This window comes from Scardinius erythrophthalmus (genome assembly GCF_964197995.2).
Source record: "Scardinius erythrophthalmus genome assembly, chromosome: 9".
NCBI classification, from domain to species: domain Eukaryota; kingdom Metazoa; phylum Chordata; class Actinopteri; order Cypriniformes; family Leuciscidae; genus Scardinius; species Scardinius erythrophthalmus.
Genome location: NC_138229.1, coordinates 15,374,457 through 15,398,783, shown reverse-complemented (window position 1 = coordinate 15,398,783; position 24,327 = coordinate 15,374,457). Strand labels below are relative to the sequence as shown.

The 24,327-nt window shown below is 37.9% G+C and overlaps 1 protein-coding gene across 7 annotated transcripts in view; it reads left to right on the top strand.

Annotated features, from left to right (window-relative positions):
• rasal2 (RAS protein activator like 2) overlaps positions 1-24,327 on the top strand; it is an 83,239-nt gene that overhangs the window by 36,159 nt on the left and 22,753 nt on the right. For 4 of the 7 annotated variants that reach the window (XM_081375559.1, XM_081375558.1, XM_081375557.1 and 1 more), the window contains exon 4: positions 19,881-19,990. In XM_081375559.1, coding sequence (XP_081231685.1) covers positions 19,881-19,990 — 110 coding nt within the window. Of the gene's footprint in view, positions 1-6,871; positions 7,151-14,884; positions 14,927-16,442; positions 17,099-19,880; positions 19,991-24,327 lie in introns of those variants that run through there. The other 3 variants (XM_081375561.1, XM_081375562.1, XM_081375560.1) reach the window with 3 other exon arrangements.

Sequence of the window (24,327 nt, the reverse complement as noted above, 5' to 3'; positions counted from 1 at the left end):
GCGTCAAAATAGACTAGGCGCCTATATTTAGCGAAGCGGCGCGGAGAGCCGCTTCTGGGAAGCTTCGATCTGAAACACAATCATTGACTAGAATGGGCACGAGACGTGTGGGGGTGAGAGTGTCTTTTTTCTCGCGGCGCGCGTGTTTTTATACTGTATTAACGTATCTGAAGTGAACTGACGGTCTTTAGAAAAGTTTCTTTGTTATTACGATTGAATCTTTCTTTATCTTTCCTGATAAAGCAGTGTTTATGAGCGTTGCTGCTTTGTGTACAGCCGTTACCGGGGAAACCACTGTTTCTGCCGCTCCTAAAGCGCGTCCTGCTGGCACCTCTTTGTAAACAGCCTTGCAAACCTGTATTATTAATATTAGTGTGGATTTTTTCTATAATATTCACTCATGACAATAAAATAGGGCATTATAAGTAAATCTACTGCAGTATTTCCTCTCTCACTCAGTAGAAAATGTGGTTAACACCCATCATGCTTGCAAAAAAAAAAAAAAAAAAAACGGTAAAAACCGTGAAACCGGTATAATTTAGAAAAAAACCGTGATGTTGATTTTTGGTCAAACCGCCCAGCACTAGGTCCAAAACAACATTGGACCCCATTGACTTTCATTGTATGAACAAAAAACAATGAGACCTTTATCAAAATGTCATTGTTTGTGTTCCACAGAAGAAAGAAAGTCAAACGGGTTGAATGGCATGAGGATAAGAACATGCTTTCACAATTTAGATTTTTGGAATTGGCTATCCCTAAAACTGAGTCAAACGGAAGCTCCCTAGTCCTTACCCAATGCAAACTGGTCTGAAAGCAGATTAATTAGGGGGAATTTTTAGTGGTTGTAAGAATTATGATTCACATCCCTTCTCTCTTTTATTTCCGTCTTATTCATCCCTCCGTATCTGCACTTTTTCTCATAATGTTTCGTTATGTTTGAGTAACGGTACGTTTGGATAGATTTGATCCCGCGACCTCTGCGGGCAGGGCGTGCTTGTGCGAGGAGGAGTTTAGAGGAATGTAATTCCATGGAACAAAACTCACTGTTGTCAATGTGTTTTCTTTCTGTTTCTCTCTGCGGACGGGGTGCTTTCGCTTCCAGGCCTGGGGAGGGGGGGGAGGCAATAACTGAAGTTGCCCTCTGACTGGTCTCACATTCAGCGCCAGTACGTGCGGGGGTGCGGACACTGACCCAGTGGGCCGGTTGCTAAAGGCAGCGGTCAGAGAAATGCACAAATCTCTGTGACTAAGAGAGTCATTCATTCTCCAGACCCTCGTAAGCTGCACCGCCACGGATTCATAGAGCGAGAGGAGAGGGTTATTTATATGTTAATGTTCGTTCTGTTTGACAAAGAGGAATTCTGAGGCCATTCAGAACACGTTGAGTCTCGAGAGGCTGTTGAATTCACAGCAACAAAAATTTTGTGAGATCATACGTGGTTTTTAGTTTGTTTCGATCTGTGAATCATACATATTTTTAGTAGAGATACATCACTTACTGAAGCTACAGCTCCGTCTTTCTCACAGTTGTCAAGACAATGAGTTTCTGACTTCTCTCACATAGCAAACAGAGATATTTATAAACTATGTTTGGATGGTTGATGTTGGTTTTCATTTTTCTCACACACACACACACACACACACACACACACGTACAAGAGGAGAACATCTGATTTAAAAGGTTTGCTAAAAAAATAAAAATTCTGTTTACTCACCCTCACTCCAGACTTTGGCTTTCTTTCTTCTGCAGAACACAAAAGATGTATTGTAGAATTAATGTTTCAGTGGTTTTCGTCCATGCAAGGAAAGTAAATGGGGTTCAAAACAACATTTGAACCCATTTACTTTTATTGTATGACAAAAGTAAATAAATATATATATTTTTTAAATATCTTCTTGTGTGTTCCACAGAAAACTTAAGTCATACAGTTTTAGAACTAAAAGAGGGTAGTAAATAATGACAACATTTTAATTATTAGATGAGCTATCCATTTCAAATCCGATATTTGAAATGATAAAATCCAAATGTTCCGTTTAACCTCTGGGGTAAAAGTAATGAAGCGTTTAATAGAGACTAAAATAGAATAATGGTTATCTATTTTGGTAGATGAAATGCATCTTGTCGCACTACCTAATATGTCCAATTGATTTTGCTATTAATACATGTCAATGCGAGGAGGATGTCTCAGCTTTACAGATCTACTTATATTGTTCCCCAAGTCTGTCTTTGTGCAACATTTTTTTTTTTAGTATTTTATTGAAAGAAATAAAAAGGATGAAAATAGTTCAGTGAGCAGTGTCATGGGGCACGCTGTCCTGAAAAAAATCACATTTTTACGTGGTGGGCGAGATCAAAAGTACTTCCTGGCGTATTTAGGGCAAGGGAAACTGCTACCAGTATGTTGATAGCTGAATATCTTTGTTTTGCTCTTTGGGGGAAGCAATGTATGGAAGCTTAAGGTTAACAATATTCAATTTGAAATGTAATATGCAAAATGGCAATACAATATGCAAATAATTACAAAGAAATATTATAATGACTTTAATCTTGAAGAGCAGATACTAATATTAAATCTCATACCCTAGGACTTCATTCTTATGGAAGCTTATGGGTAGCGATATTCAATTTTAAATGTAATATGCAAAATGGCAATGCAATGATATATTAAAATCACAGATGATAAGGTATGGTTAACATGTTCAAGCAAAAATTGTAGCAAAATGATCATTTAAATGTTATTTTTCTTAATTGCATATATTTATAACAACTGATTGTTGTTTATGCATCAATTATAGGCCTATAATAAAACGATGTCCATCCGGACATGCTAATAAGTGTTCTTTATAATAATAATAATAACAAGCATGAGGAGAAGAGCTAGTTTCACTATCTGTTCAATTTGATAACATTTTTGACATTGGCATAAGGGGATGATCAAACAGAGTGCGTTTTTGCTCCTAAAAAACACGGGACGCTCATAAACGGTAATCTTCATACCACGTTCACACAGAGCGCATTACCAGTAATTTACTGGTAATGTTACAACTTCCTTTACTGGTAATGTTACAACTTCCCTTACTGGTAAATTGCCGGGACCAATTTACCAGTATTTTTGAAAAGGTCCTGTTCACACATGATCTCTTACTAGTAATTTACTGGTAATTTACCAGTAAGGACTGTATGTGTGAAAGGGGCTATTGCCATGTTCATGAAGTCAGTTTGAGATGATTTGAGCTTTTGCGTTATCCTGCTGAAGTAGCCATTAGAAGTTGGTAAACTGTGGTCATAAAGGGATGGACACATGGTCAGCAACATTACTCAGGCAGGCTGTGGCTTTTAAACGATGCTCAGTTGGTATTAAGCAGCCCAAAGTGTGGCAAGAAAATATCCATCACACCACCAGTACCTGCTGGTTAAAATATATGTTTAAATTATATGTCAAAACTAGTGTAGGAGATAACAAATGTAAATTATATTAGTGAATTCGAATGATCATTTTGCTCCAAACGTTGCACATGTGTTATGGAAAATGTAAATTTAAATACGGAAATGCATTGCATTTTACATATTGCATTGCCATTTTGCATATTACATTTCAAATTGAATATTGCTACCCATAAGCTTCCATAAGAATGAAGTTCTAGGGTATGCATCATATTTAATATTAGTAGCTGCTCTTTAAGGTTAAAGTCATTGTATTATTTTTTTGTAATATTGTAATATTTTTAATATTAAGACCATAATTTTTCTTGTTGCATTTTTCTTCTTGACCATGTTTTTAGGGAGCCATTAGTTTAGAGGAGAGTAAAACAAATACATTGCAATGCTGGGTTTTTAGGGTTACAAAATTTCTGTATGCTTTAACTTTCCATAACCCTTCCCAGCAAGTTAGAAGCCTGGATTTTGGTTATGTTCATCCCAGAGCATTCCTCTGTCATTCTCTAAACTATCAGGATCCTGTAATATTCCTGCACCTCACAGACTCCCCATAAAATAACTCCAAATACATAGTTATAGGCTTGGAAGGCAGTTGCTTTGACCTCTATAAAAGCTTTTCCAGTGAGCTAGAAGACAGAAGCTTCAGTTTGTTCATCTCCAAACAACCATCTTGCACTCTATAAAGTTTAATCTTTTAAAAATGATTTGAATTAGCTTATCTTTGATTTACTGTATCGACTCTGTTGTGTGGGTAACATTAAAAATTGTTAATCACCAAGTATGCATTTCTGCAACATTCTGATGCATTTTTTTGCATTGTTGCAACATTTATCTCTAAATTTCCTTAGAATTGGAAGGGAAAACTATAGATCAAATATCTTTAAAACAGTCAGCAATGATGCCAGTCGGCAGTGAACATATTGTGTGACTTTGGCATGCTGGGAGATTCAAATTGCAAATTTTTCCCTGCCAGACTTGTTGCCATGATACATTTCACAGTGTGAGCTGCAGTTATATGTAGCTTCAATAATATCCCATATTAAGTGAAAAATAGGCATTATTTAATTGATTTAAACAAGGACTCTGAGGGTTAACTATCTATAATATTTTACACAGCAACCAAATTTAATTTACACTGAACCAAACCCTAAATCCTAAGCTTATTTCAAATATAAACCAAACTTTTGATGAATTACATGTCTTTTGAAAATGCAAATCTAGTTACAGTATTTTTTTGCTTTCTTGTGACATTAGGCTAATTGTTGAATTGATTTATTTTGAATCCACATACAGTATGAAATAGCGTTCAACACAATGCTGTTGCTCAGAAAAATCGAGTCGAGTTGTACATCCAGCTGCTTCACTTCCCCCATTCATTCCACTATATTGTTATGCACCACTGAGATTTTCCTGTCCTTTCTCACGCATGTAACAGGTGAAATGTGTTACACAATGAGTGAAATACAATAGTGCAACCATACTTTTATATTTCTGGTCATGTCGATTATCATAATCAATGCTATAGGCTATTTATTATGGCTTTATTTCTTCAAAAAATTTGATCTTAGGGACTGTCATCCCGTCCTTGCATCTTTTTTCCTCCCATATAATGATGACTGAGAATAAAGAGTGTGTGTCTGTGTGTAGCCGAGGCTATGTATATAGTTGTAATTGTGATATAGTATAAGTACATCCCTGCATGGGCGTAGATTACGCGGGGGACGTGTCCCCCCCACTTTTTATAAAATGTAAATTCGTCCCCCGCACTTTTTCATAGGGCAAGTGTGTCCACGACAAGCTGAGGTTTTCGCGGGTGTGTATAGCCTACATCGAGATTTAAAATCCAAAGAGTTAAGGATAGTCTATCTACATACGTGACTTTCACGTTTCCATGGTAATCAGTCACTCGCGCATCACGACACGCCTATCCGCGCCCAATCCATTTTTTTCATAGAGGTCATCGCAATGAGTTCAAAACGGCAAAAAAAAAAAAAAACTCTTCACTCCTTTTTCACGAAAAAGTCAAGCACTGTAAGTTGTCATGTGGTATCCGAATTGGGTTGCACAATGAAGAATAAACTCTGTCTATTTGCCAAAGCTCTTCAAATTAGAATAAACATGGTGATTGTTAATGCTGAATTAGTATTTTCATGCATTAACAGCCTGCTTGAATCAGGCAGCGTTGTAACGTGTACATGATGACAAACTTTAAGTTCTCTTGAAAAAGCCTAACCAGAAAGTTTGAAGTAGTTTTAATAGCTTGAAGTTTGAAGGTTTTCAATTGGAAAGTTTTAGTTTAGTAAGACAGACAGATAGATAGATAGATAGATAGATAGATAGATAGATAGATAGATAGATAGATAGATAGATAGATAGATAGATAGATAGATAGATAGATAGATAGATAGATAGATAGATAGATAGATAGATAGATAGATAGATAGATAGATAGATAGATAGATAGATAGATAGATAGATAAATAGTATTATATTAATAATATTAATAATAAATAGGGAATCACAGATAGCCTAATGCAAGGATGATTCTGATTTAATTTAATTTAATGTTAAGTGGTGATTGATTGCCTGTAGTTGATAATACACTGACGGTAACAAAGTTTCGCTGTTTTAGTTTAAAATGAAAGATGGAGCATAGGCTACATTTATTAAAATTAAGGAAAAAATGCCCTTTATAAGGTAAAAAATGTATTCTGATAAGAGTGTTTTCCAACAGTGATGTAATAAAATATTGACAATTTAAGTTTGAAGGGAGCCTCTGTTTAGTCTATAGGAAATGTAATTTTGCCAAAAGAAGAACTTTTATTTTAAATAAATGTTATTTTTAAAGCAGCCTACTTCAGTGTGACATTTTACCATATTATCATGCTTAACACTGAGAATTTGAATAATTGTAATTGTGATGATAAATATCATAGGTTTGGGCGGATGGCGGGTGGATTTTTTATTTTTAACAGCAGATTCGGGTGACTCAAAGTGCACCAGATTAATGAATTTATCTTTAAAATGTAAAAAATTTCTTCCGGGGGGGCATGCCCCCGTACCCCCCTAGAGGTACCGAGCTCCACCCACAAAGACAGTAGGCTATATAATTGTCTATGAAAAATACAAATTTTATTATCTTTTTATTAAAATACATGATCAGGGTTTTACCACCTCCGCCTAGTTTGGAGCCAGGAAAAACCCTGCATGTGCGATATAAAGTACTGAACATCTTTCTTTCTTTCGTTCTTTCTGTTTTATTGCTTTAAAAATAAATAGCATATTAAGCCAATTAAGCAAAAACCGGTCAACAAAAGTCTGAAAAAAAAAAATGGTATTACACTTGACATTCTGTCCCCCTCACTTTTGAAATGATGGCTACGCCCCTGCATCCCTGGTAATTTAATGTCTGAAGATGGACAGTGTGCTTGTCGTCTATAGATTAAAGGATCCTTTTGAAAGGACAGCCATTGTTGTGATTTTCAATAGACACGGAGAAAAACAGAGTGGGTTTGACTGGAGCGGACTCAGGCTTTACTGCATTCCTCAGTGAGTGTATCGACTGAGTGAAGGGGGTGTGAGAGACTTCACTGACTGAACACCGGCTCGGCTCATCTCATCTGCTCTCTGGGATTGTTTCATTTTGTTTTCTTGGAGGGATGTGACTATAACTGATTGCGGGATCGATATCAACCATGGAGTTTATAGGTATGTTTTCCGAAGCACTTTATATTCAACGGTTGTGTAACGTTACGGCAGTAAGTTGTAAGTTTGAATTGCCGCCGCATATTTGATCGTTCGGTCCTCTTCTAGGATTTGTATTTCTCCATACAGTTCGACCACCACATTTTAATTGAGATGTTCACCCTTGTTATTATTTCCCATGCTAATAAAGCCTATACTGACGATGTGGTTGTGTATTCAACAGTTGTCTGAAGTAGAAACTTCTTCACGTTTGTAGCCGATACTATTTACGTTTCTGTTTATGATTCGCAATCGATAAACGGTTCTTTCTCATTTCATGATGTGGTGGATGTTTCATGAACATGTGTTTTCCCGCCGTTTCGGATAGAACACCATAATATAACAGCCTCTGAATCTGTGTGAAACATACAGCGTGACTACTAGCATAGTCCGATTCTCCAACGAATGATGCGTATGAGTCGGTTCTTTGTAGTGAATCACTAACACACAGCCCAACCAAAGTAGCCCGACTCCCGAGTAAATGCTTCTTTTGAGTCGGTTCAAAATGTGATTCACTAATTGAATTGTTCAAATAGGTTACTGGCATACTGAACCGCGTGTATTTATTTATGACGTCGTTTTAAACCAGGAATTGTTACTGTCTAGGTTGTAATAGTTTAATCAGTAGTGTTTTATAAAAAAAAAATATAATAAACTAATGAAATATGAAAGTGCTAAAGGAATCGTTAATGGAACCAGAATCGTTAAGAGGAATTGGAAGTAGAAATGCTTCATTTCTAATTTTTTAGAGGTCTGGTTTTAAAGGGGGACCTTTTCCTTGTCCGGTTTAATTAAAGCCTTATGTAGATTAACAATGGCTCGTTGTTATCGTGCTTTTAACACCAAGTAGAAGAAAGCATCGATTCTTCCGCTTGCCTGCACCTCTATCCTTCATTAACGGTCACCCCTCATGGCGTCCACTGCTGTTATTTATTTATTTATTTATTTGCCCTTTTAATGTCATCTATCCTTTTATGCTCCTGTATTAAAAGCCAGTGGGATGCTTCCTTGAAATGAATCATATAACAACACCCTGGATTTGAACTTTATTATTTACTGTATATTATGAGTTTTTCTCAGACCTATCTATCTATCTAGAATCATTCAGATATCATTCAAACTCCCTCAGGATTTGAGATTCCTAAAGCATATTGAAATAATTTGATTTGTCATGAAAAATATTATTTGGATGTAAACTCCAGCTTGGAGTCATTCAATCTTTGTTGCTCATTGCCCTGCCCCCTGTCTGACAAGATTTTTAGGCCTGAAACTTGCTTGTGATAGCATCATCTGAACATGACAGTCATCACATACATTAGCTGTATTGTGTATGTAGCCCTAAGAGTTTCCGTTTTAAGTGGAAAGGAAGTTAGTACGCCATATGACCCTTTGTTTAAACATCACCACTCTTTTAATACCTGGTATTAAACTTGTAAAACCTGTCTGTGGGTTTCCGCCATTTTGACCAAACCTGTTTGACCTTTAGAATCTGAGGCGTCATAAACTAAAACAATGCAATGCAACTGTGAGTTGCAAGGATCTTAACATAGTGCGCCTCACCTGTCTGCTGGGTGTATGAGTGGAAAGGATGTTCTGCATGTCTCCAGTGTCTAAGCTTAGTGTTGTGACATCACTACATTCCAGACATTTGGAATCACATAGAAACAGAGAAAAGAAAAGTAAATAGTGAAAGAAGTCTTGTCATCAGGAAAGGAAGATAATAGATATACTGTTTAGAGCCCGACCGATATGGATTTTTGGGCGCCGATGCCGATACCGATAAAAAAAAAAGCCAGATACCGATATATCGGCCGATATTATTTATGTGTATATTATAATACAGTAGCAATATTATTTATGTGTATTATAGTACAGTAAGTTTGGACACACTTTACAATTGGTGTGTACAAACTTTTGATGGCTACTAGAGCCCGACCGATAAAGGATTTTGAAGGCCGATACCGGTACAAATATTTGTTGGTTTTAAATTTTTTTTTTTTTTTTTCAGAAACGCGCAACAAAACATTAACAAATTTCCCTAACATTAGTTATTTGTAGTTATTTATGAGTTTTAACTAAAATAATATGATAATGCATTTTAAAAAGAAACTTGTTTCTTTTATTGTCACAACAGAACAGAGGAACATCAAAATATATTAAAGTTCTGATAAATAAAATGTATAAAAATACAAACGTAAGATTTTTTTTAAGACTAAACGTTTAGTCCTTTGAACAAAAACAACAATTTCACATTCAAATTGACAACAAATTCAAATTGTCATAATTTACTCTCTCAAGTTGTTTTTTTCTTCTGTTGAAAATAAGTTATTTGGATGAATGTGGGTAAAAAAACAGTTGATGTACCCCAGTGACTTCCATAGTATATTTTTCTCCTTTGGAAGTCAATGGGGACCAGCTACTGTTTGGTTACCCACATTCTTCAAACTATTAATATTAGAAAAATATTAGAAGGAAATTAATACAGTTGGAACAACATTAGAGTGCCTGTAAATAATGAGATCATTTTTATTATTGGGTGAACTATCCCTTTAAGGACAAGCGGCAGTGTGTTTACAATTTCTACTGTCTCTTTAAGAGCTGAGCACGACACGTCTAATGTACACGCATTTGACAAGCAGATTTTCTCTCAATTTTTGCCTTTACTTTAGACAACCGACTTTGTTTATGTAAGTCTTGTGTGTATTTAACAGTATTAGCACAATAATACTCGAAAGATAACTTAGTCCAGTATCCAGGCGCTGGTAGAAAGGCTTTTAGTGCATGTGAGCTTCACATGTACGCGCTGAGAAACGTACACGTTAGAACAGCGCATCAGCATTTAAAATTAAATGTTTAACCGACAAAGCATTAAAGCACATGCACATTATGAACTTTTGTGAACTGCAGTGTTAACATTTTATGTGAATATAGCCTACGTCGCGTTGTTCCGCTTCACTCTCGGCTTATTTAACCGCAGCAAAACTGGACATGAGTCACGAATTTTGTCATCCTTATTTGAGTTAAGAGAACTGATAGGGATGTTCTTTTAATTGTTATTCAAGCAATGTATGTCTCGTGAGTCGTGACCAACTCACCATGAACACACTTCACCGCTGATCTCACTCGCGGTTCTCTCTGCCCGACTCGGGCTGGATCAGCAGGTTGCAGAATGTGTGGCGCGTTATACACGAGTGTTGCCAACAGGGACGGTGTAGAGTGCCCTCTGGTGGACAAACTATACAACGCCAACACTCATAACATGGTTGAAGGGTGTTTCGTCCGTTTTTATTTTATTTTTGAAATATTCATTTATCGGCCGTTATAAATGCCGATACCGATAGTTTTGAAAATGCCGAATATCGGCCGATAATATCGGCCTGCCGATATATCGGTCGGGCTCTAATACTGTTGTGCTTCTGTTTGCACTTGTTTCATTCGAGAACTCATTCTCAAGAGCAATGGTATTTAAGAAGAGATAAATTGCTCTAGTAAGTGACCTCTAGTAATTTGTAATAATTGCGGAGGTTGTCTGTGATCTTAATCCCGTGCGAATCTGCAATGTCTGTAATTTGTAAAGTAAAAAAAATTCCCCCGCAAATGACCTACCATATTTCGCCGAACACAGAGGTCCTGTGACAATATTAGTCCCGTGCGAATCAGCATCTCTGTGATTTGGCGGAGTTGTTAATAATTTTTTCAAGGTTTTTGTTTCCTTTGTGTGCTTTCACGAAGAATGGAGGCTGCGTTGGAGTGTTTTGATAGTATTTTGGGTGCTGGGTCATATCGCTATACACCTTACGATACAACTATGCAATTTGCAGAAAGAGAAAGCTGAAAACCATCAGAAGAGCAAAAACAAAAAGAATGATTAGATGGAGATGGATGACATGTATAGCAGCATGTCGTAAAGAACATTCTTCTGTTTATGATATATCATACAGCCAGACCTATAATAACGACAAGACATTTCCAAGCAATAGCCTATTTACATCAAATCCAGGAGATAGGCTAAGTCAGTAAATTCAAGTAAAATCACAGGCTTCACTTATCCCGTGCGAATGCGCCACACGATATTCAGATGTGGGTGGGTAATTTCTAAATCACACGAGGTCCCCAGATAATACTAATCCAGTGCGAATAGGGCTTTAGTCAGTTAACACTTCTGGAAGTGTTCTGTAGTGCCAACAATCTGTTAATATGGTTTAGCACCATAAATAAGTTTAGAAGTATCGTAAACCCAGCAATAAAAATAAATATAACCTCTCATAAAATGCGGATATCTGACATAAAAAAAAAAAAACAATCATTGGGATAACAGGCTGATGGGTAAAAAGTAGTTGTGAGAAAATCCTGTCCGGGCCCAGTGGTTTCCACTTACCGACTAAAACCCCTCTGTGTTTTGCAGTGGCTTTCATAGAGGATTTTCCCATAGCTTACCGTCTCTGATCATTATGATGCAGAGAAATGCTGCAGTTGCGTGTGGCGGAAGCGTGGAGCTTTGCTCCACTTCGTTGTTGCCTCTGCTGTTCCACTAAATGTGAATAATTAATGCCTGGCCTGCACATTTCATATCAGGTATCATCATCATCTTTACTGTGATGTTGTGGAGAGGCCTGACAAGCAGCCTTTTCATGTAGCCTATTCCATACTGTTCAGGCATGTAGTATTGATAAGTTTAAACAAGGTTTCTCCTTCTGTAAGGTCTTGTTCTTGTAATCATGCTGGGATAATGAGTAATGATTGCTAACACTCATTCTTGGGCAGGGCTCAACAACAAAGAAGCATGTGGGCAGTGAGACAGTTTTGGGCCTGTTATCTATGTATTATTATGATCATTTACATACCTTAAACCTGAACAGTTGGTGGCTAATTTTGCTTGTCACCTTTTAAATTTTTAATTTAATGGATTAGCATTGAATGAGGTTTTGTTGTTGCAAGAAAGACTTGTTTTTGTTCTATCTAATCTTGGTAACATTGGTGAGAATTTTTTAAAAATTGTTTGCAAATATATCACACTCTTGAAGACTACTGTATAATTACCAGCTATTATTGCAAATTTTCTTGCCATTTTTTTATGTGATGCATACAGTATCTCAAAAGTGAGTATACCCCTCACATTTCAGCAAACATATATTTATTTTTTTTGATATATTTTAGAGTAGTCAATGTGCTGTTTGTATAACTCAACATACAGCCATTATTTTCAAAATAGCTGGCAACAAAAGTGAGTACACCCTAAGTGATAATAGCTGTACATCGTTTAACCATGCAAAGCCACATGTCCTATTCATCATGTTTATGTTTTTGTCTGCTTGACAGGACCATACAAATGTGTATATCCTGTATTAGAGCAGTTAAAATTTGTGCTTTGAGTACAATCCTCTCATACTGACCACTGGATGTTCAACATGGCACCTCATGGCAAAGAACTCTCTAAGGATTTGAGAATTAGGATTGTTACTCTCCACAAAGATGGCCTAGGCTATAAGAAGATTGGTAACACCCTGAAACTGAGTTACAGTAACAGACCAGGGTCATACAGAGGTTTTCCAAGACGGGTTCCACTCGGAACAGGCCTCGCAAGGGTCAATCAAAGAAGTTGAGTCCTCGTGCTGTGCGTCAGGTGCAGAAGCTGGCTTAAAAAAACAGACGCATGAGTGCATTGCTTTAGATGTAGCAGAAGCGGAAGGTCAGCTTGTCAGTGCTCAGACCACAGACGACACACTGCAACAAGTCGGTTTGCATGTCCGTCGTCCCTGAAGGAAGCCTCTTCTGAAGCTGGCTCACAAGAAAGCCCGCAAACAGTTCGCTGAAAGCAACCTGTCCAAGAGCATGAATTACTGGAACCATGTTCTGTGGTCTGATGAGACTAAGATAAACTTGTTTGGCTCAGATGCTGTCCAGCATGTGTGGCGACACACTGGTAAGGAGTACCAAGAAAATTGTGTCTTGCCTACAGTCAAGCATGGTGGTGGTAGCATCATGGTCTGGGGCTGCACGAGTGCTGCTGGTACTGGGGAGCTGCGCTTCATTGAGGGAAACATGGATTCCAACATGTACTGTCACATTCTGAAGCAGAACATGATGCCCTCCCTTCAGAAACTGGTCCGAACGGCATGATAACGACTCCAAACACACCACCATGATGACAACTGCCTTGCTGAGGTAGCTGAAGGTGAAGCTGGTGGAGTGGCCAAGTATGTCTCCAGACCTGAATCCTATTGAGCACCTGTGGGGCGTCCTCAAGCGGAAGGTGGAGACATCCAACAGCTCCATGATGTCATTATAGAGGAGTGGAAGAGGATCATCCCAACAACCTGTGCAGCTCTGGTGAACATGTCCATGCCCAGGAGGATTAAGGCAGTGCTAGATAACAATGGTGCTCACACAAAATATTGACACTTTGGACACAGTTTTGACATGTTCACTTAGGGTGTACTCACTTTTGTTGCCAGCTATTTTGACAATAATGGCTGTATGTTGAGTTATTTTCAGAGGACAGTAAATATATACTGCTATACAAGCAGCACATTGACTACTCTAAAGTATATCCAAGTTTCATTTCTATAGTATTGTCTCTTGAGTAGATATACTAAAATGTTTGCTGAAATGTGAGGGGTGTACTCACTTTTGTGAGATACTGTATATTATTATTATTATTATTACATTACATTTATATATATATATATATATATATATATATATATATATATATATATACACACATGTGTGTGTGTGTTATATGCATGTGTGTACACGGTATGTACTGTTTATGTGTATGTTTTTATTTAATATTTAAGTGTTTTTTACATCCTAAATGTAAGTAATGGCATAACATTAAATTACATTCATTCATTAAATTGATATTCTTAAATTGAGGGCAGTGAGTGTTGGAAAGCCAAGTTGACCCGTTTTCTTGCAGGTTTTTTTTTCTTTTTTTTTTTTTTCTGGTTGATGGATGATGAAATGGTTGAAAAAAATCTCATGATTCACAGTGAAGGAGAGACCTAACCACCCTAGCATTATGGCTTCGAGTTTTGCACAAACGAGCTCCACACAGAAAACGTAAAAAAGTTTTTGTGTCTCTCCTACAAATGCATCCATATATCAATACATTTAATGATGGTCTTCTCATCCATGCAGAGAATGATGGATAATGTTAGTGTAGTTCTGCTTAATGTTGCAGGGAGTTTGGCTCTAGAAAAATGCATTGTGGCAAAATCATTCTTTTTTTATCAGCTAAATCCGTATTGATTCATTTACACCCTCCAAATGGCATTTTACCACCGATTGATTGCCCAACAGAGGGCAATAAAAGGCAGTACGGTGGTGTTGCGCTAACTAGGGACCACCCTTTCTCGCCATCCCCCACCCTCCTGTCCACCAACACCAGAGCACCCGCATCACTTCTAATTACAGCCTGGGTCCTTGTTTCAGGTCTTGCTGTGTTCATTTTAACCCCTCTGTTATCTCCAGTGCCGTATTGATCCGAGGCAGGGCTGGGCCAAATCAATGCAGTAAGTGGATTTCCAGGGGCAGTCGAAGCCTGGAGGATATAGGAGAGAAGGAGAGACGCTGTGCTGTGCTGTGCTGTGCTGGCCTCACAGAGGGGCTTACAGGGAGACCTGTCGACTCTGACGCCAGGGGACAGAGGACAGTCAGGGACAGTCTGACCTTGGATGCACATAGTGAGGAGATGGATGGGCTGAGTTACAGAGAAGGAGAGAGACAGGAATAATTGTAGGTGTGATGTAATAGCTGTGATTTAAGGGAACTAAATGAATGTGTAGTCACTGAGAATAGCTGGTTTGTCCACGCTGCCTTTTTTTTTGTGTCTGCTTTTTTTGGGGGCTGCTGCAGTGTACAAAGATTCATAAAGCCTTGAGTTGAGACCTAAGCTGGTCTCTATTTGCATTGCTATGATGTGAACATTTTTGCTCTACCATTTTTAAGACTATCAAAAGATGATTTTTTTTGGGATGGAGGCGAGTCAAATTTTAGACATTGCTGCAAGTCATTGTTTGTTTATTTATTTATTCATACTACTGTTCATAAGTTTGGGGTTCAGTAAAAAAAATTGTGAAAGAAATTCATACTTTTATTCAACAAGAATGCAAATTGATTGCAAAGTGACAGTAAAGACATTTATTATTTATACTAGTGTTACAAAACATTTCTATTTTAAATAAATGCAGTGCTTTCTATTCATCAAAGAATCTTAAAAAAAATAAGAAAAGTAATATCACAACCCTCTGTAACAGTCTTAAATGATACATGATGTATCAATTCCATCGTGGGTTCTCATCCTTTTGAAGTGCATGCAAAGTTTTGCAACGCTGAAAACAGCAGGTGCGTCTCAATTTGTGTTCTTGTGCCCTATTCTATGACGTTTTATAGTATAAATAGTGTGCATAGTGTATAGTTTGTCATTTGGGACACAACTAGCATCTTTTCGACATGTCAACAACACAAACCAATCTCTTCAAGGCCTCTGTGTTCCTGCAACTACAGTGTTTGAGGGCAGTTTAAAGTAGATATTGTTCATGGGCAGCCATTGAAGACCATTGGATGGCATTATGCTAATTTGTTACATAGGTATCTAACAGGAAATGAAACTGGAGCTGCTGACAACTCGTTTCTCCTTTCTTTTAGGAGACAGAAACTTGATTTGTTGTGCACTTTAATCTTTAAAACTTTGCAGACCTTTTACAAATCTGAACGTCTGCAGTGTAAAGATCCCAACATGTTTATGATGATGAAGTTCACATGTAATTTATTCACCATGACATTTATGGTAGTATGATGCATTTAAGCCATTTATTAATTTGAGCATTCAACGGATTATCAGTGATTATTTATTTTATTATAGTTTTTGTTTTTATTTAGTTTATTTTTCACTCCAACACCTAGTTGTGCTAATGTGAACAGCCTTAGTTTGTGTCTGGCTTGCGTCATTTCCTGATCCCAGTCTCCTGATAGCAACTGATATTGCTTTATTCAATTTAAAAAGGATTTTGAAGGACATGCTAAATATAGCACATCAAGTCGTGCACCATACCCTTTCAGTTCAGTCCACATGCAATCTTATTTCAGTAGGTCACGTCCAGCTAATAGCTCTAACATTCTTTGACCTGTGTAATCTGACACATGCTTGTGTTCCTTATCTATTATTTTACTTCTCCATTCCTTAATGACCTCTAAAACACAACTCATGCCAATGACACGCATTCACAGGCACAGCACAAGCCTCCAGAGCAGTGTCCCACATGAAGTATGAAAACAAAAGTCTCGAGGCAAAGAGCGCCTCTTCGTTTTTCCTAATGTGCAAGGCTGCAGCAGGCAGACGGAGCCAGATGCGTCGAGGAGGGGGGGGAACAAGCAAATGAGAGAGAAGAGAGAGAGAGAGAGAGAGAGAGAGAGAGAGAGAGAGAGAGAGAGAGAGAAGGATGGGAAGTGCTTGCAGTTCTGCTGAGAGGAACAGAGGAGTGAGGTTACAGCGATTGATTGAGTAAATGCGGTAAAATCTTTTCCGCTGGTCTGCCAGAAAAGAGAAAGGGAAGAGGCTGATAAAGTGAGAACTAGGATTGCTGCCCAGAGAAACGGATAGAGAGAAGAGGATGGACTAAGACGGGAGAGAGAGGTTTAGCAGAGGACGTTTCAGTCTTTGAGGAAGAGCGCTGGAGTGCTGGTACAGAGAGAGAGAGAGGAAGACGGTACGATGTGGCAGTGAGCCACAGCAGGACAATGAAGAGGCTGCAGTTTATCAGTGCGGCGGAATCTCTCTCAGAGTGATGGACAATTAAAGGGAAGGCGCTCAAGCTCATTGGATGAGGGTGATGGTCACTCTCCAGCCAATCCAATGGTGACCAGCTCCATTTATTGAGCAGGTGATGGGCAACAGCTGTGATAGAGGTATCTTGCTCTCTCTCTTCCTCTTTCTCAGCTGCGTGTTATTAGATTAACTTTTATAAGATTAAGTTATCGTCCTGCTCTCAGACTGGACAGTCGTTAAATAATCCATAATGATTGAAGTTGGGTTGAATATGCTGTTACAAGTCATTTCCTGTTTGATAAGTTCAGAGGCGAAGCGAGGTGATGTTTTGCTGATTTGATTTGCATTTACTCACGTTTATGCATCTTGCTTTTATCCAAAGTGACATAAAGTGCATTCAAAATGTATGTTTTATCACTGTGTGCATTACCTGGGATTTGAACCTATGATCTTGGTTTTGCTAGTGCCAAGATTATATAAGTACAACTGTGCTTAGTCATAGGGATTGCTGCGATTTGTCAAGTTCGGCACTGCAGAGCTCTAATGCAAGCAGCAACTTCACGGAGAGTGTGAGAGATGTACGTAAGAGTTCGATCCGAGGAGCTTTTTAATACAATAGGCAGTCTTCAAAACCCAGCTCTGGCTGCAAAGGAGAAGACATGAGAAGTTGCTGTTTTTGTTAAGCAGTGTTCTGATCTCATGTTTTAATATAAATTGAATCGCATGCACACTTTTTTCTTAAGGGCAGCTGAGCAATTTGAGATGCTGTATGAAAATTTTTCTTAATCTTTAAATTTCAAAAAGTCGGACAGACTGCACAGAATTTGATTGGACCACTCCTGGGCTGCAAAACAGGTTGAACTGCTAAATTTAGCTGTTAATCAATGGCTCTCTGGATATCAGCCAAATGCGAGTGTGACTGATGTGTAGTTTAAGAGACATTACGTCCTGTTCATTTGATGAGAGGTTGGTTGAGTGTATGTGTATTCCAAGATATTAAAGCAATAGTTCAACCAACAAATAAAATGTTGTATAATTTACTCACCCTCGTATTGTTCCAAACCTGGACGACATTATCGCTTCAGTGGAACATGGAAAAAAAAATATTGAAAAGTGTTATTTTGTCCATTCAATGAAAGTCAAAAGGGATCCAGTTTTTGTTTTTGGGCCCCTTTTTTCTTTCTAAATATCTTTTGCATCCCACATAAAAAATGAAGTCATACGGGTTTGGAATTTTGGGGCGAACTATCTCTTTAAGCTCTTTATTGTGAGTGGAGGGTTTGATCTTGAGCAGCAGTGGGCAGCTCTCCAACAGACCAGGCACAATCTGTATTGTATGGATCCACTGAGGCCTGCAAGCTGAAACCAGAACCAGCATCTTGGCCAAAAGGCCTCTGGGTCAATTTCAACAGTGTTTTTTGATTCAGTGCAGACGCTGAGAGGCGGAAGTTCTGTGGCTGGCTATTCCTACTTGATGGACTGGGTTTTTATTTCTCAGGGTGAATTAACTCATTATGGGGTGATCTACACTTCAGTGAGGCGGACGGCCCGAGGGGTGGATCTCTGGGAGGCTGTGCAGATGTAGGTTACGTCCTGCTCCATCCTTGACACACATTGACTGCGGGCTCCCTGCAAATGCAGAATAAATCAGTCTGAGGAAATTAAAAATAAACTTGGATATGAAAGGAAAATGACTAATATATGTGAGAGCACAGGGCATCCATCTGGACGTCTGGTGGCGGCAGGTAGAGTGGGCGTTTATGAGTGGATGGATGACTGCTTTATTAAGAGGACTTAGTGAAAGCTTTGTGTTAAATCACTCTTTTACACCTGTCTGACTGGCACTTTAGCCAGGCGCAAGCAAGCTCTTTGTTAGGGACCCGCTGGGCATCATTAGGGGAGAGATGGATTTACAGAGGACTGGTGACTTCATTAGAACCCAGACTCCATTTAAGATTGGTCAGGATCAATCAGGGGTGTAGAGAGAGTTTGAAAATCGGGGGGCACAGGAAGGCACACCTATCTTTGCAAAGTAATAATTAGTGATCCTTAATATATGTATAAGTTTTGGGTCTGTAAGATTTTTTAAAATATGTATTTTTGAAAGAAGTCTCTTCTGCTCACCAAGGCTATATTTATTTGATCAAAAATACAGTAAAATACATAATATTGTGACATTATAAACATTTGAAATAACTGTTTGCTATTTTAATCAAATTAAAATAAAAAATAAAATTATTCCTGTGATGGTAAAGCTGAATTTTCAGCAGCTATTACTCCAGTCTGCTGATTTGGTGCTCAATAAACATTTTTTATTGTTATCAATGTTAAAAAACAGAATCTGCATTTATTCAGCATTTACTTGAAATGGAAATCTTTTGTATCGATTTATTGACTCCAAACGTGTGTGTGTGTATATGTACAGGCCTATGTATATTAAAATTTTTGAAAGAATGTGGAATGTTATATGCAATCAATTCAGGCAACAAACCTAAAACTATTTAATTGCTATGCAGTTATAGGAAACAATTGTGTACCTATTGGAACATATCAGCCAATCAGAATGCCCTAATGCGTGGTAAAATTATTCATAATATAGATCTTAGCTATAACTTTGTACAATAATAATTGATTTTGTGTCAGCCATCATTTCTAAATTAGTGCATCCACAGTAGTAGTGTAATGTACAAATGTTGATTCCACTTATAATGATTCCTCTGCCTGCAGTATCAGTAGTTTATCACTAACGTCAAACTCCCTCCTGGAAGTGATCCACAATGGGCTACTCCCTCTGTAACAGCTCTCCTACTCTTCATACTTCTCTGATCATTATTGTGCATATTAAAACATTTAAAAACAACCTCCCAGTCTCTTTGAATATTTGCTGTGGTCTAATCCTTCCTTTCCTCTCTTCTCTCACAGCGGAAGCGTCTGCGGAGCGCTCTCCTAGGCGGAGGAGCATATCGGGGCTGGGCAGCTCAGAGAAGAACATTTCCATGGATGGCCCCAATTCGTCACCCTTCAAAGTGCCTGTGAGTTCATTCAGCAAAACTCATATTAGCATTGCACCAGCTCATCATCACATCTCATTGACCTCTTCACTTCTCTCAGTCTGCAGTGCCAGCACTCTGTGTCCTTCAGCCATTATTTAATTTTTTTTAGGCCTCAGGATTTCCAGTAATTTTGAAGTGTATTATCATCATTTTGGTAACACTCTACAATAAGGTCTCATTTGTTAACATTAGTTCATGTCTTAACAAAATTAATATGTTGACGTATGCAATTAATTTTTTCAGTTAAACGCATTCAAAATATTGAACGCAATTAACGCAGCATCTGTTTCTTTTTTTCAGTCATCCATTGGCTGCTCTATCATTCATTCAACTGCTATCAAACCATTCAAGCGCGATAAGACGCAAAAAAAGAACATAAATCTGTGCTGGCCATTCTCTTCCTTCATTCGGAATTCTTTTCTTCTGTGTTTACACAGTTTTTCAAAGCAGCGCTACCACTCACACCTTCGGGCACAAGCTCAAATCTAATTGGACGGCTTGTTTCATTGCGGGGCGATGGGGAAAAAAATCGGCGCGCTGGTTGAAGTATTATTGTTTTGCTTTGTCACGCTGTGATAGATTGCGCTCGTTGAGAAAAGCTCAATAGGGAATTATTGTTTCAGTTCAAGAGCGTCATCTCAACGTACATTTAGGGACCTTTCACACTGAGCGAGATTAAGCAATGCGAATGTATGTCGTGATGACGCTCAGAGAAGAGAATGGATGTTGATGTTATCATTGGTGTCTGTTCTTTATACAGATTATAATTTTTACAAATTTTCCACTGAATTATGCAATCTTAAGAGCTTGAAATGGCGCACAGAGCGCTGTTTTCTTCCGTCCATCTCTGTTATGAGTCAGAGAGCTCATTTGATTGAGCTGTCAATCATATTATGTGATCAGAACTCTTGCCCTTCTGAATGATTACGTTGTGTTCATTTCCTTGTTCGGGGTATTTTTATAACAATAAAGATTGAGGAATGCTTACATGAGAAATGCTAAGCAGGACAGTTCACTGAAGCTGTGGAATTTGAGGAAACTTAAGAACTTTAAGACAATCTCTTTAAAACACTACAAATGGGGACTAACGCACATCTGCCCTTTATTTAATCAAAATCCACTTTAGATCGCATTCGGACGTTATTACATGCACTCGATTATGGTTTCTGTATAGTACCACAATTTATTTATCTTAATTTGCTGTTGTATGTTGTGCAGCAGACGAAATTAAAGCCAAATGGGAAAACCTACGAGAAACATACATGAGGAAAAATGTATTCTCGGTCAGCGCCACCTATCGTGCAGGCGTGAATTAGCTGAAGGCAATCAATCTTGCATTCGGTGTGAAAGCTCAGTTCGTCGACAATTCGCTTATCGCGTCACACTCAGTGTGAAAGGGCCTTTAGACTGTTATTAAATGGATACAAAAACACTTTTTCAAAAAATCGTTTATGCTCCACTGAAGAAAGGAAGTCAAATTAAATAAGTCAATTACATTACTTACATTTTTGTATTGGTTTCATATTGGTGTCTCTACTGTTATTTAGTCCCCACCATTAATCATTGTCTCTTACAAGAGGCTGGTTACATGTCACACTGCACTAATGTAGAAATAGACCAGAATTCCTGCTTGGGATAAATGCCCCACTTTAATTACCCTCTTGAGCCCCTGATTAGTGAAATGTCGTCGTCCTCCGTTTATCTCCAGCCATTAATGGTCTTCCTTATTCCAGGCCAGTTCTTTTGCATAAGGACAGAGTGATAAATATGTATAAAGTTTGCATGTTCAGTTTTTGGTTAAAGCTTTTCAGTTCCGCAATGTATTAACAATGAGCAAATGCTTTCTCCGATACGTATATTGTAACAAAGGCACATTCTTGAAATAGTCTGTGCCTCGGAGATGCATTAGAAATTGTTTGATGATATTTTTAACCAGGCAGGAAGTGGGACATGGAAGATATTTATATCCACAGCATTTTTGTGTGTCATTTTATAAGTGATTAATCGTGCATATTGGTCTCCCTGTCACAAAATTCCTAGACAAATAAACTGATTTGGTGCACAGAGATAAAAGACTTAGATGTTGGATGTGTCTTTCTTAATATGAATTCCCATTACAGCTCAAGTCTTTTTCTATAAGAAATATATGGAAGCATTGATTGACAGGTGCATTGGGAGTAATGGGCTCTGTGGCAGCATATAATAATATATGAATTATCTGAAGACTGCTTGAAGCCTGTCAGTATATAGTATAGTAGCTTGTATGTTAAGATACATCAGCAGTCGTCACATAATTCCCAGAGGAGTAAACACTTTTAGGAAAGACTGACTCCCTATTAATGTCAATGATTTTGACAGACATTTTGTTCTTTTCTTTATCCAGTGACTCCCTCCACATTACTTTGTCTCAGAGTGCTTCATCGCTCTGTCTTCTATCTTTCACCCTCTCTCTATTTCACCTTTCAGACTTAAAGCTTTCTCAAATCATCCCTCTGATGAGTAGTGACTAATTTATCACATACTTTCTATCTCATCACTGCTAATGGCCCTTTTACTTGCCAAACGCGCTCCTACTTATAGTCTGGCACTTATCTGAACAGGACAGATCTTACTTTCCCTGCCCTATTTCTTTTTAGACAGTGTCATTCTATCGTATGATTTTAACTTATAGGCGCTCACCTAACCCTCTGTGCGTTAATTACTACAGATTACTCTTGATTTTTTTACTTCCTTATTTTCAGCTCCTTCCTCTTTTCTTTAGAATATTAAATTCTATGTAAACAGAGTTACGGTGCGTGTCCACTACAGCGGCAAAACTCCGCTCAGTGCCGCTTGCAACGCTATAACGCCTCCGCTCTGGGGTGTGTCTGTTGCGAGTGTGTTTAATCTAAGTTTTTTTCAACACACGGACAGTATAATCATCAGCGATGCACGCGATTACATTTAGAAATAGACAAGCTTTGTTTCCAAATGCACCAAGCAAAGATATCCTTTCAATTTTATAAACTTTTATTAACCCAGCCAATATAATCACAATGAACACATCCAAAATAAAATCTTTAACATATATAACAACTGCAAAGCGTCTAATTTGTAAACAAAATGATTTACGCACTAAATCCAGCATAAACTCCAGCACAATTTGCATATTTTTAAACTCTCAAAACAGACGTCACATTCCGAACCTCACAGCAATTGTCTGCCGACCGCGTTTTTCGCTTTATATTTGCATAAAGTCAAAAACTGCCCAACCTTTTTGACGCTCTCGGTCGCTCTCAGCGCTTTCTCCGGTCCGCTGGCAATCCCAAAATGCACTGCGCGAGCGTGAAGCTCAACTTCCATAGGAATGAATAGCGTACCGCACGATATACATCACCTTTTCTCATTAATATTCATTAAGCTAGCGACGGTTGCTAGGGGGGTCAAACTCGCGCGTCACTCATGCTAGACGCATGTAAACAGTTTACGGACGAGATGTCTACTGAGCTAAACCTGCTAACTCTGTCCGAGAATGATGTCCCCGGTGCCAAATTCACTGGTATAGAAGTAGAAGAACATACAAATATTCAATTGAAGAGATGGCTTGAGTGTAGAGGGCTGAAAAAGACGGGAAAAAGAGCCGACCTGGTCCAGAGGTAGATTGTTATCGACAGAATTTCTCCCCCAAAAAACATCGCCTTACGCCACTGACAGTGACATTTTGCAGTTTCAACAAGCTATCTTTTACCACCCTATGTCCTGTCTGTCATATATACTATGTCCTCTGGTTGTCTTACGTCTGACAGTTGTTGGGGGTAATTTATATTATTATTATTAATGTATTTATTTTTTGTTTAGCGATCGCTAATGCTAATTGGTCACAACCAACAACACTTAATTTTTAATTAATATCAAATCTAAATTCTCTCAATTATTTTACCCTCCCCCCTAAGGCTGTTTCCTTACTACAGAAAAAGTAAATCTGTCAGATCTAGGGCCTACCTGTAGCATGACCAGGCTTGCTAGAAAAAGGCAGAGGCTGAACATGTCTTACATATTTAAATAAGAGTATTTTAAGAAAGTAGGCCTACATATGACTTTTATGATAAATACATGTCATTCAAGGCAGTAGTAGCACCTACAAGTAACTATATATGTATATATATATGTATAGTATATATATAGGCCTATATATATGTATATATGTATGTATAAATATATATATATATATATGTGTGTGTGTGTATATGTGTATATATATATATATATATATATATATATGTATATATATATATATATATATATATATATATGTATATATATATATATATATATAT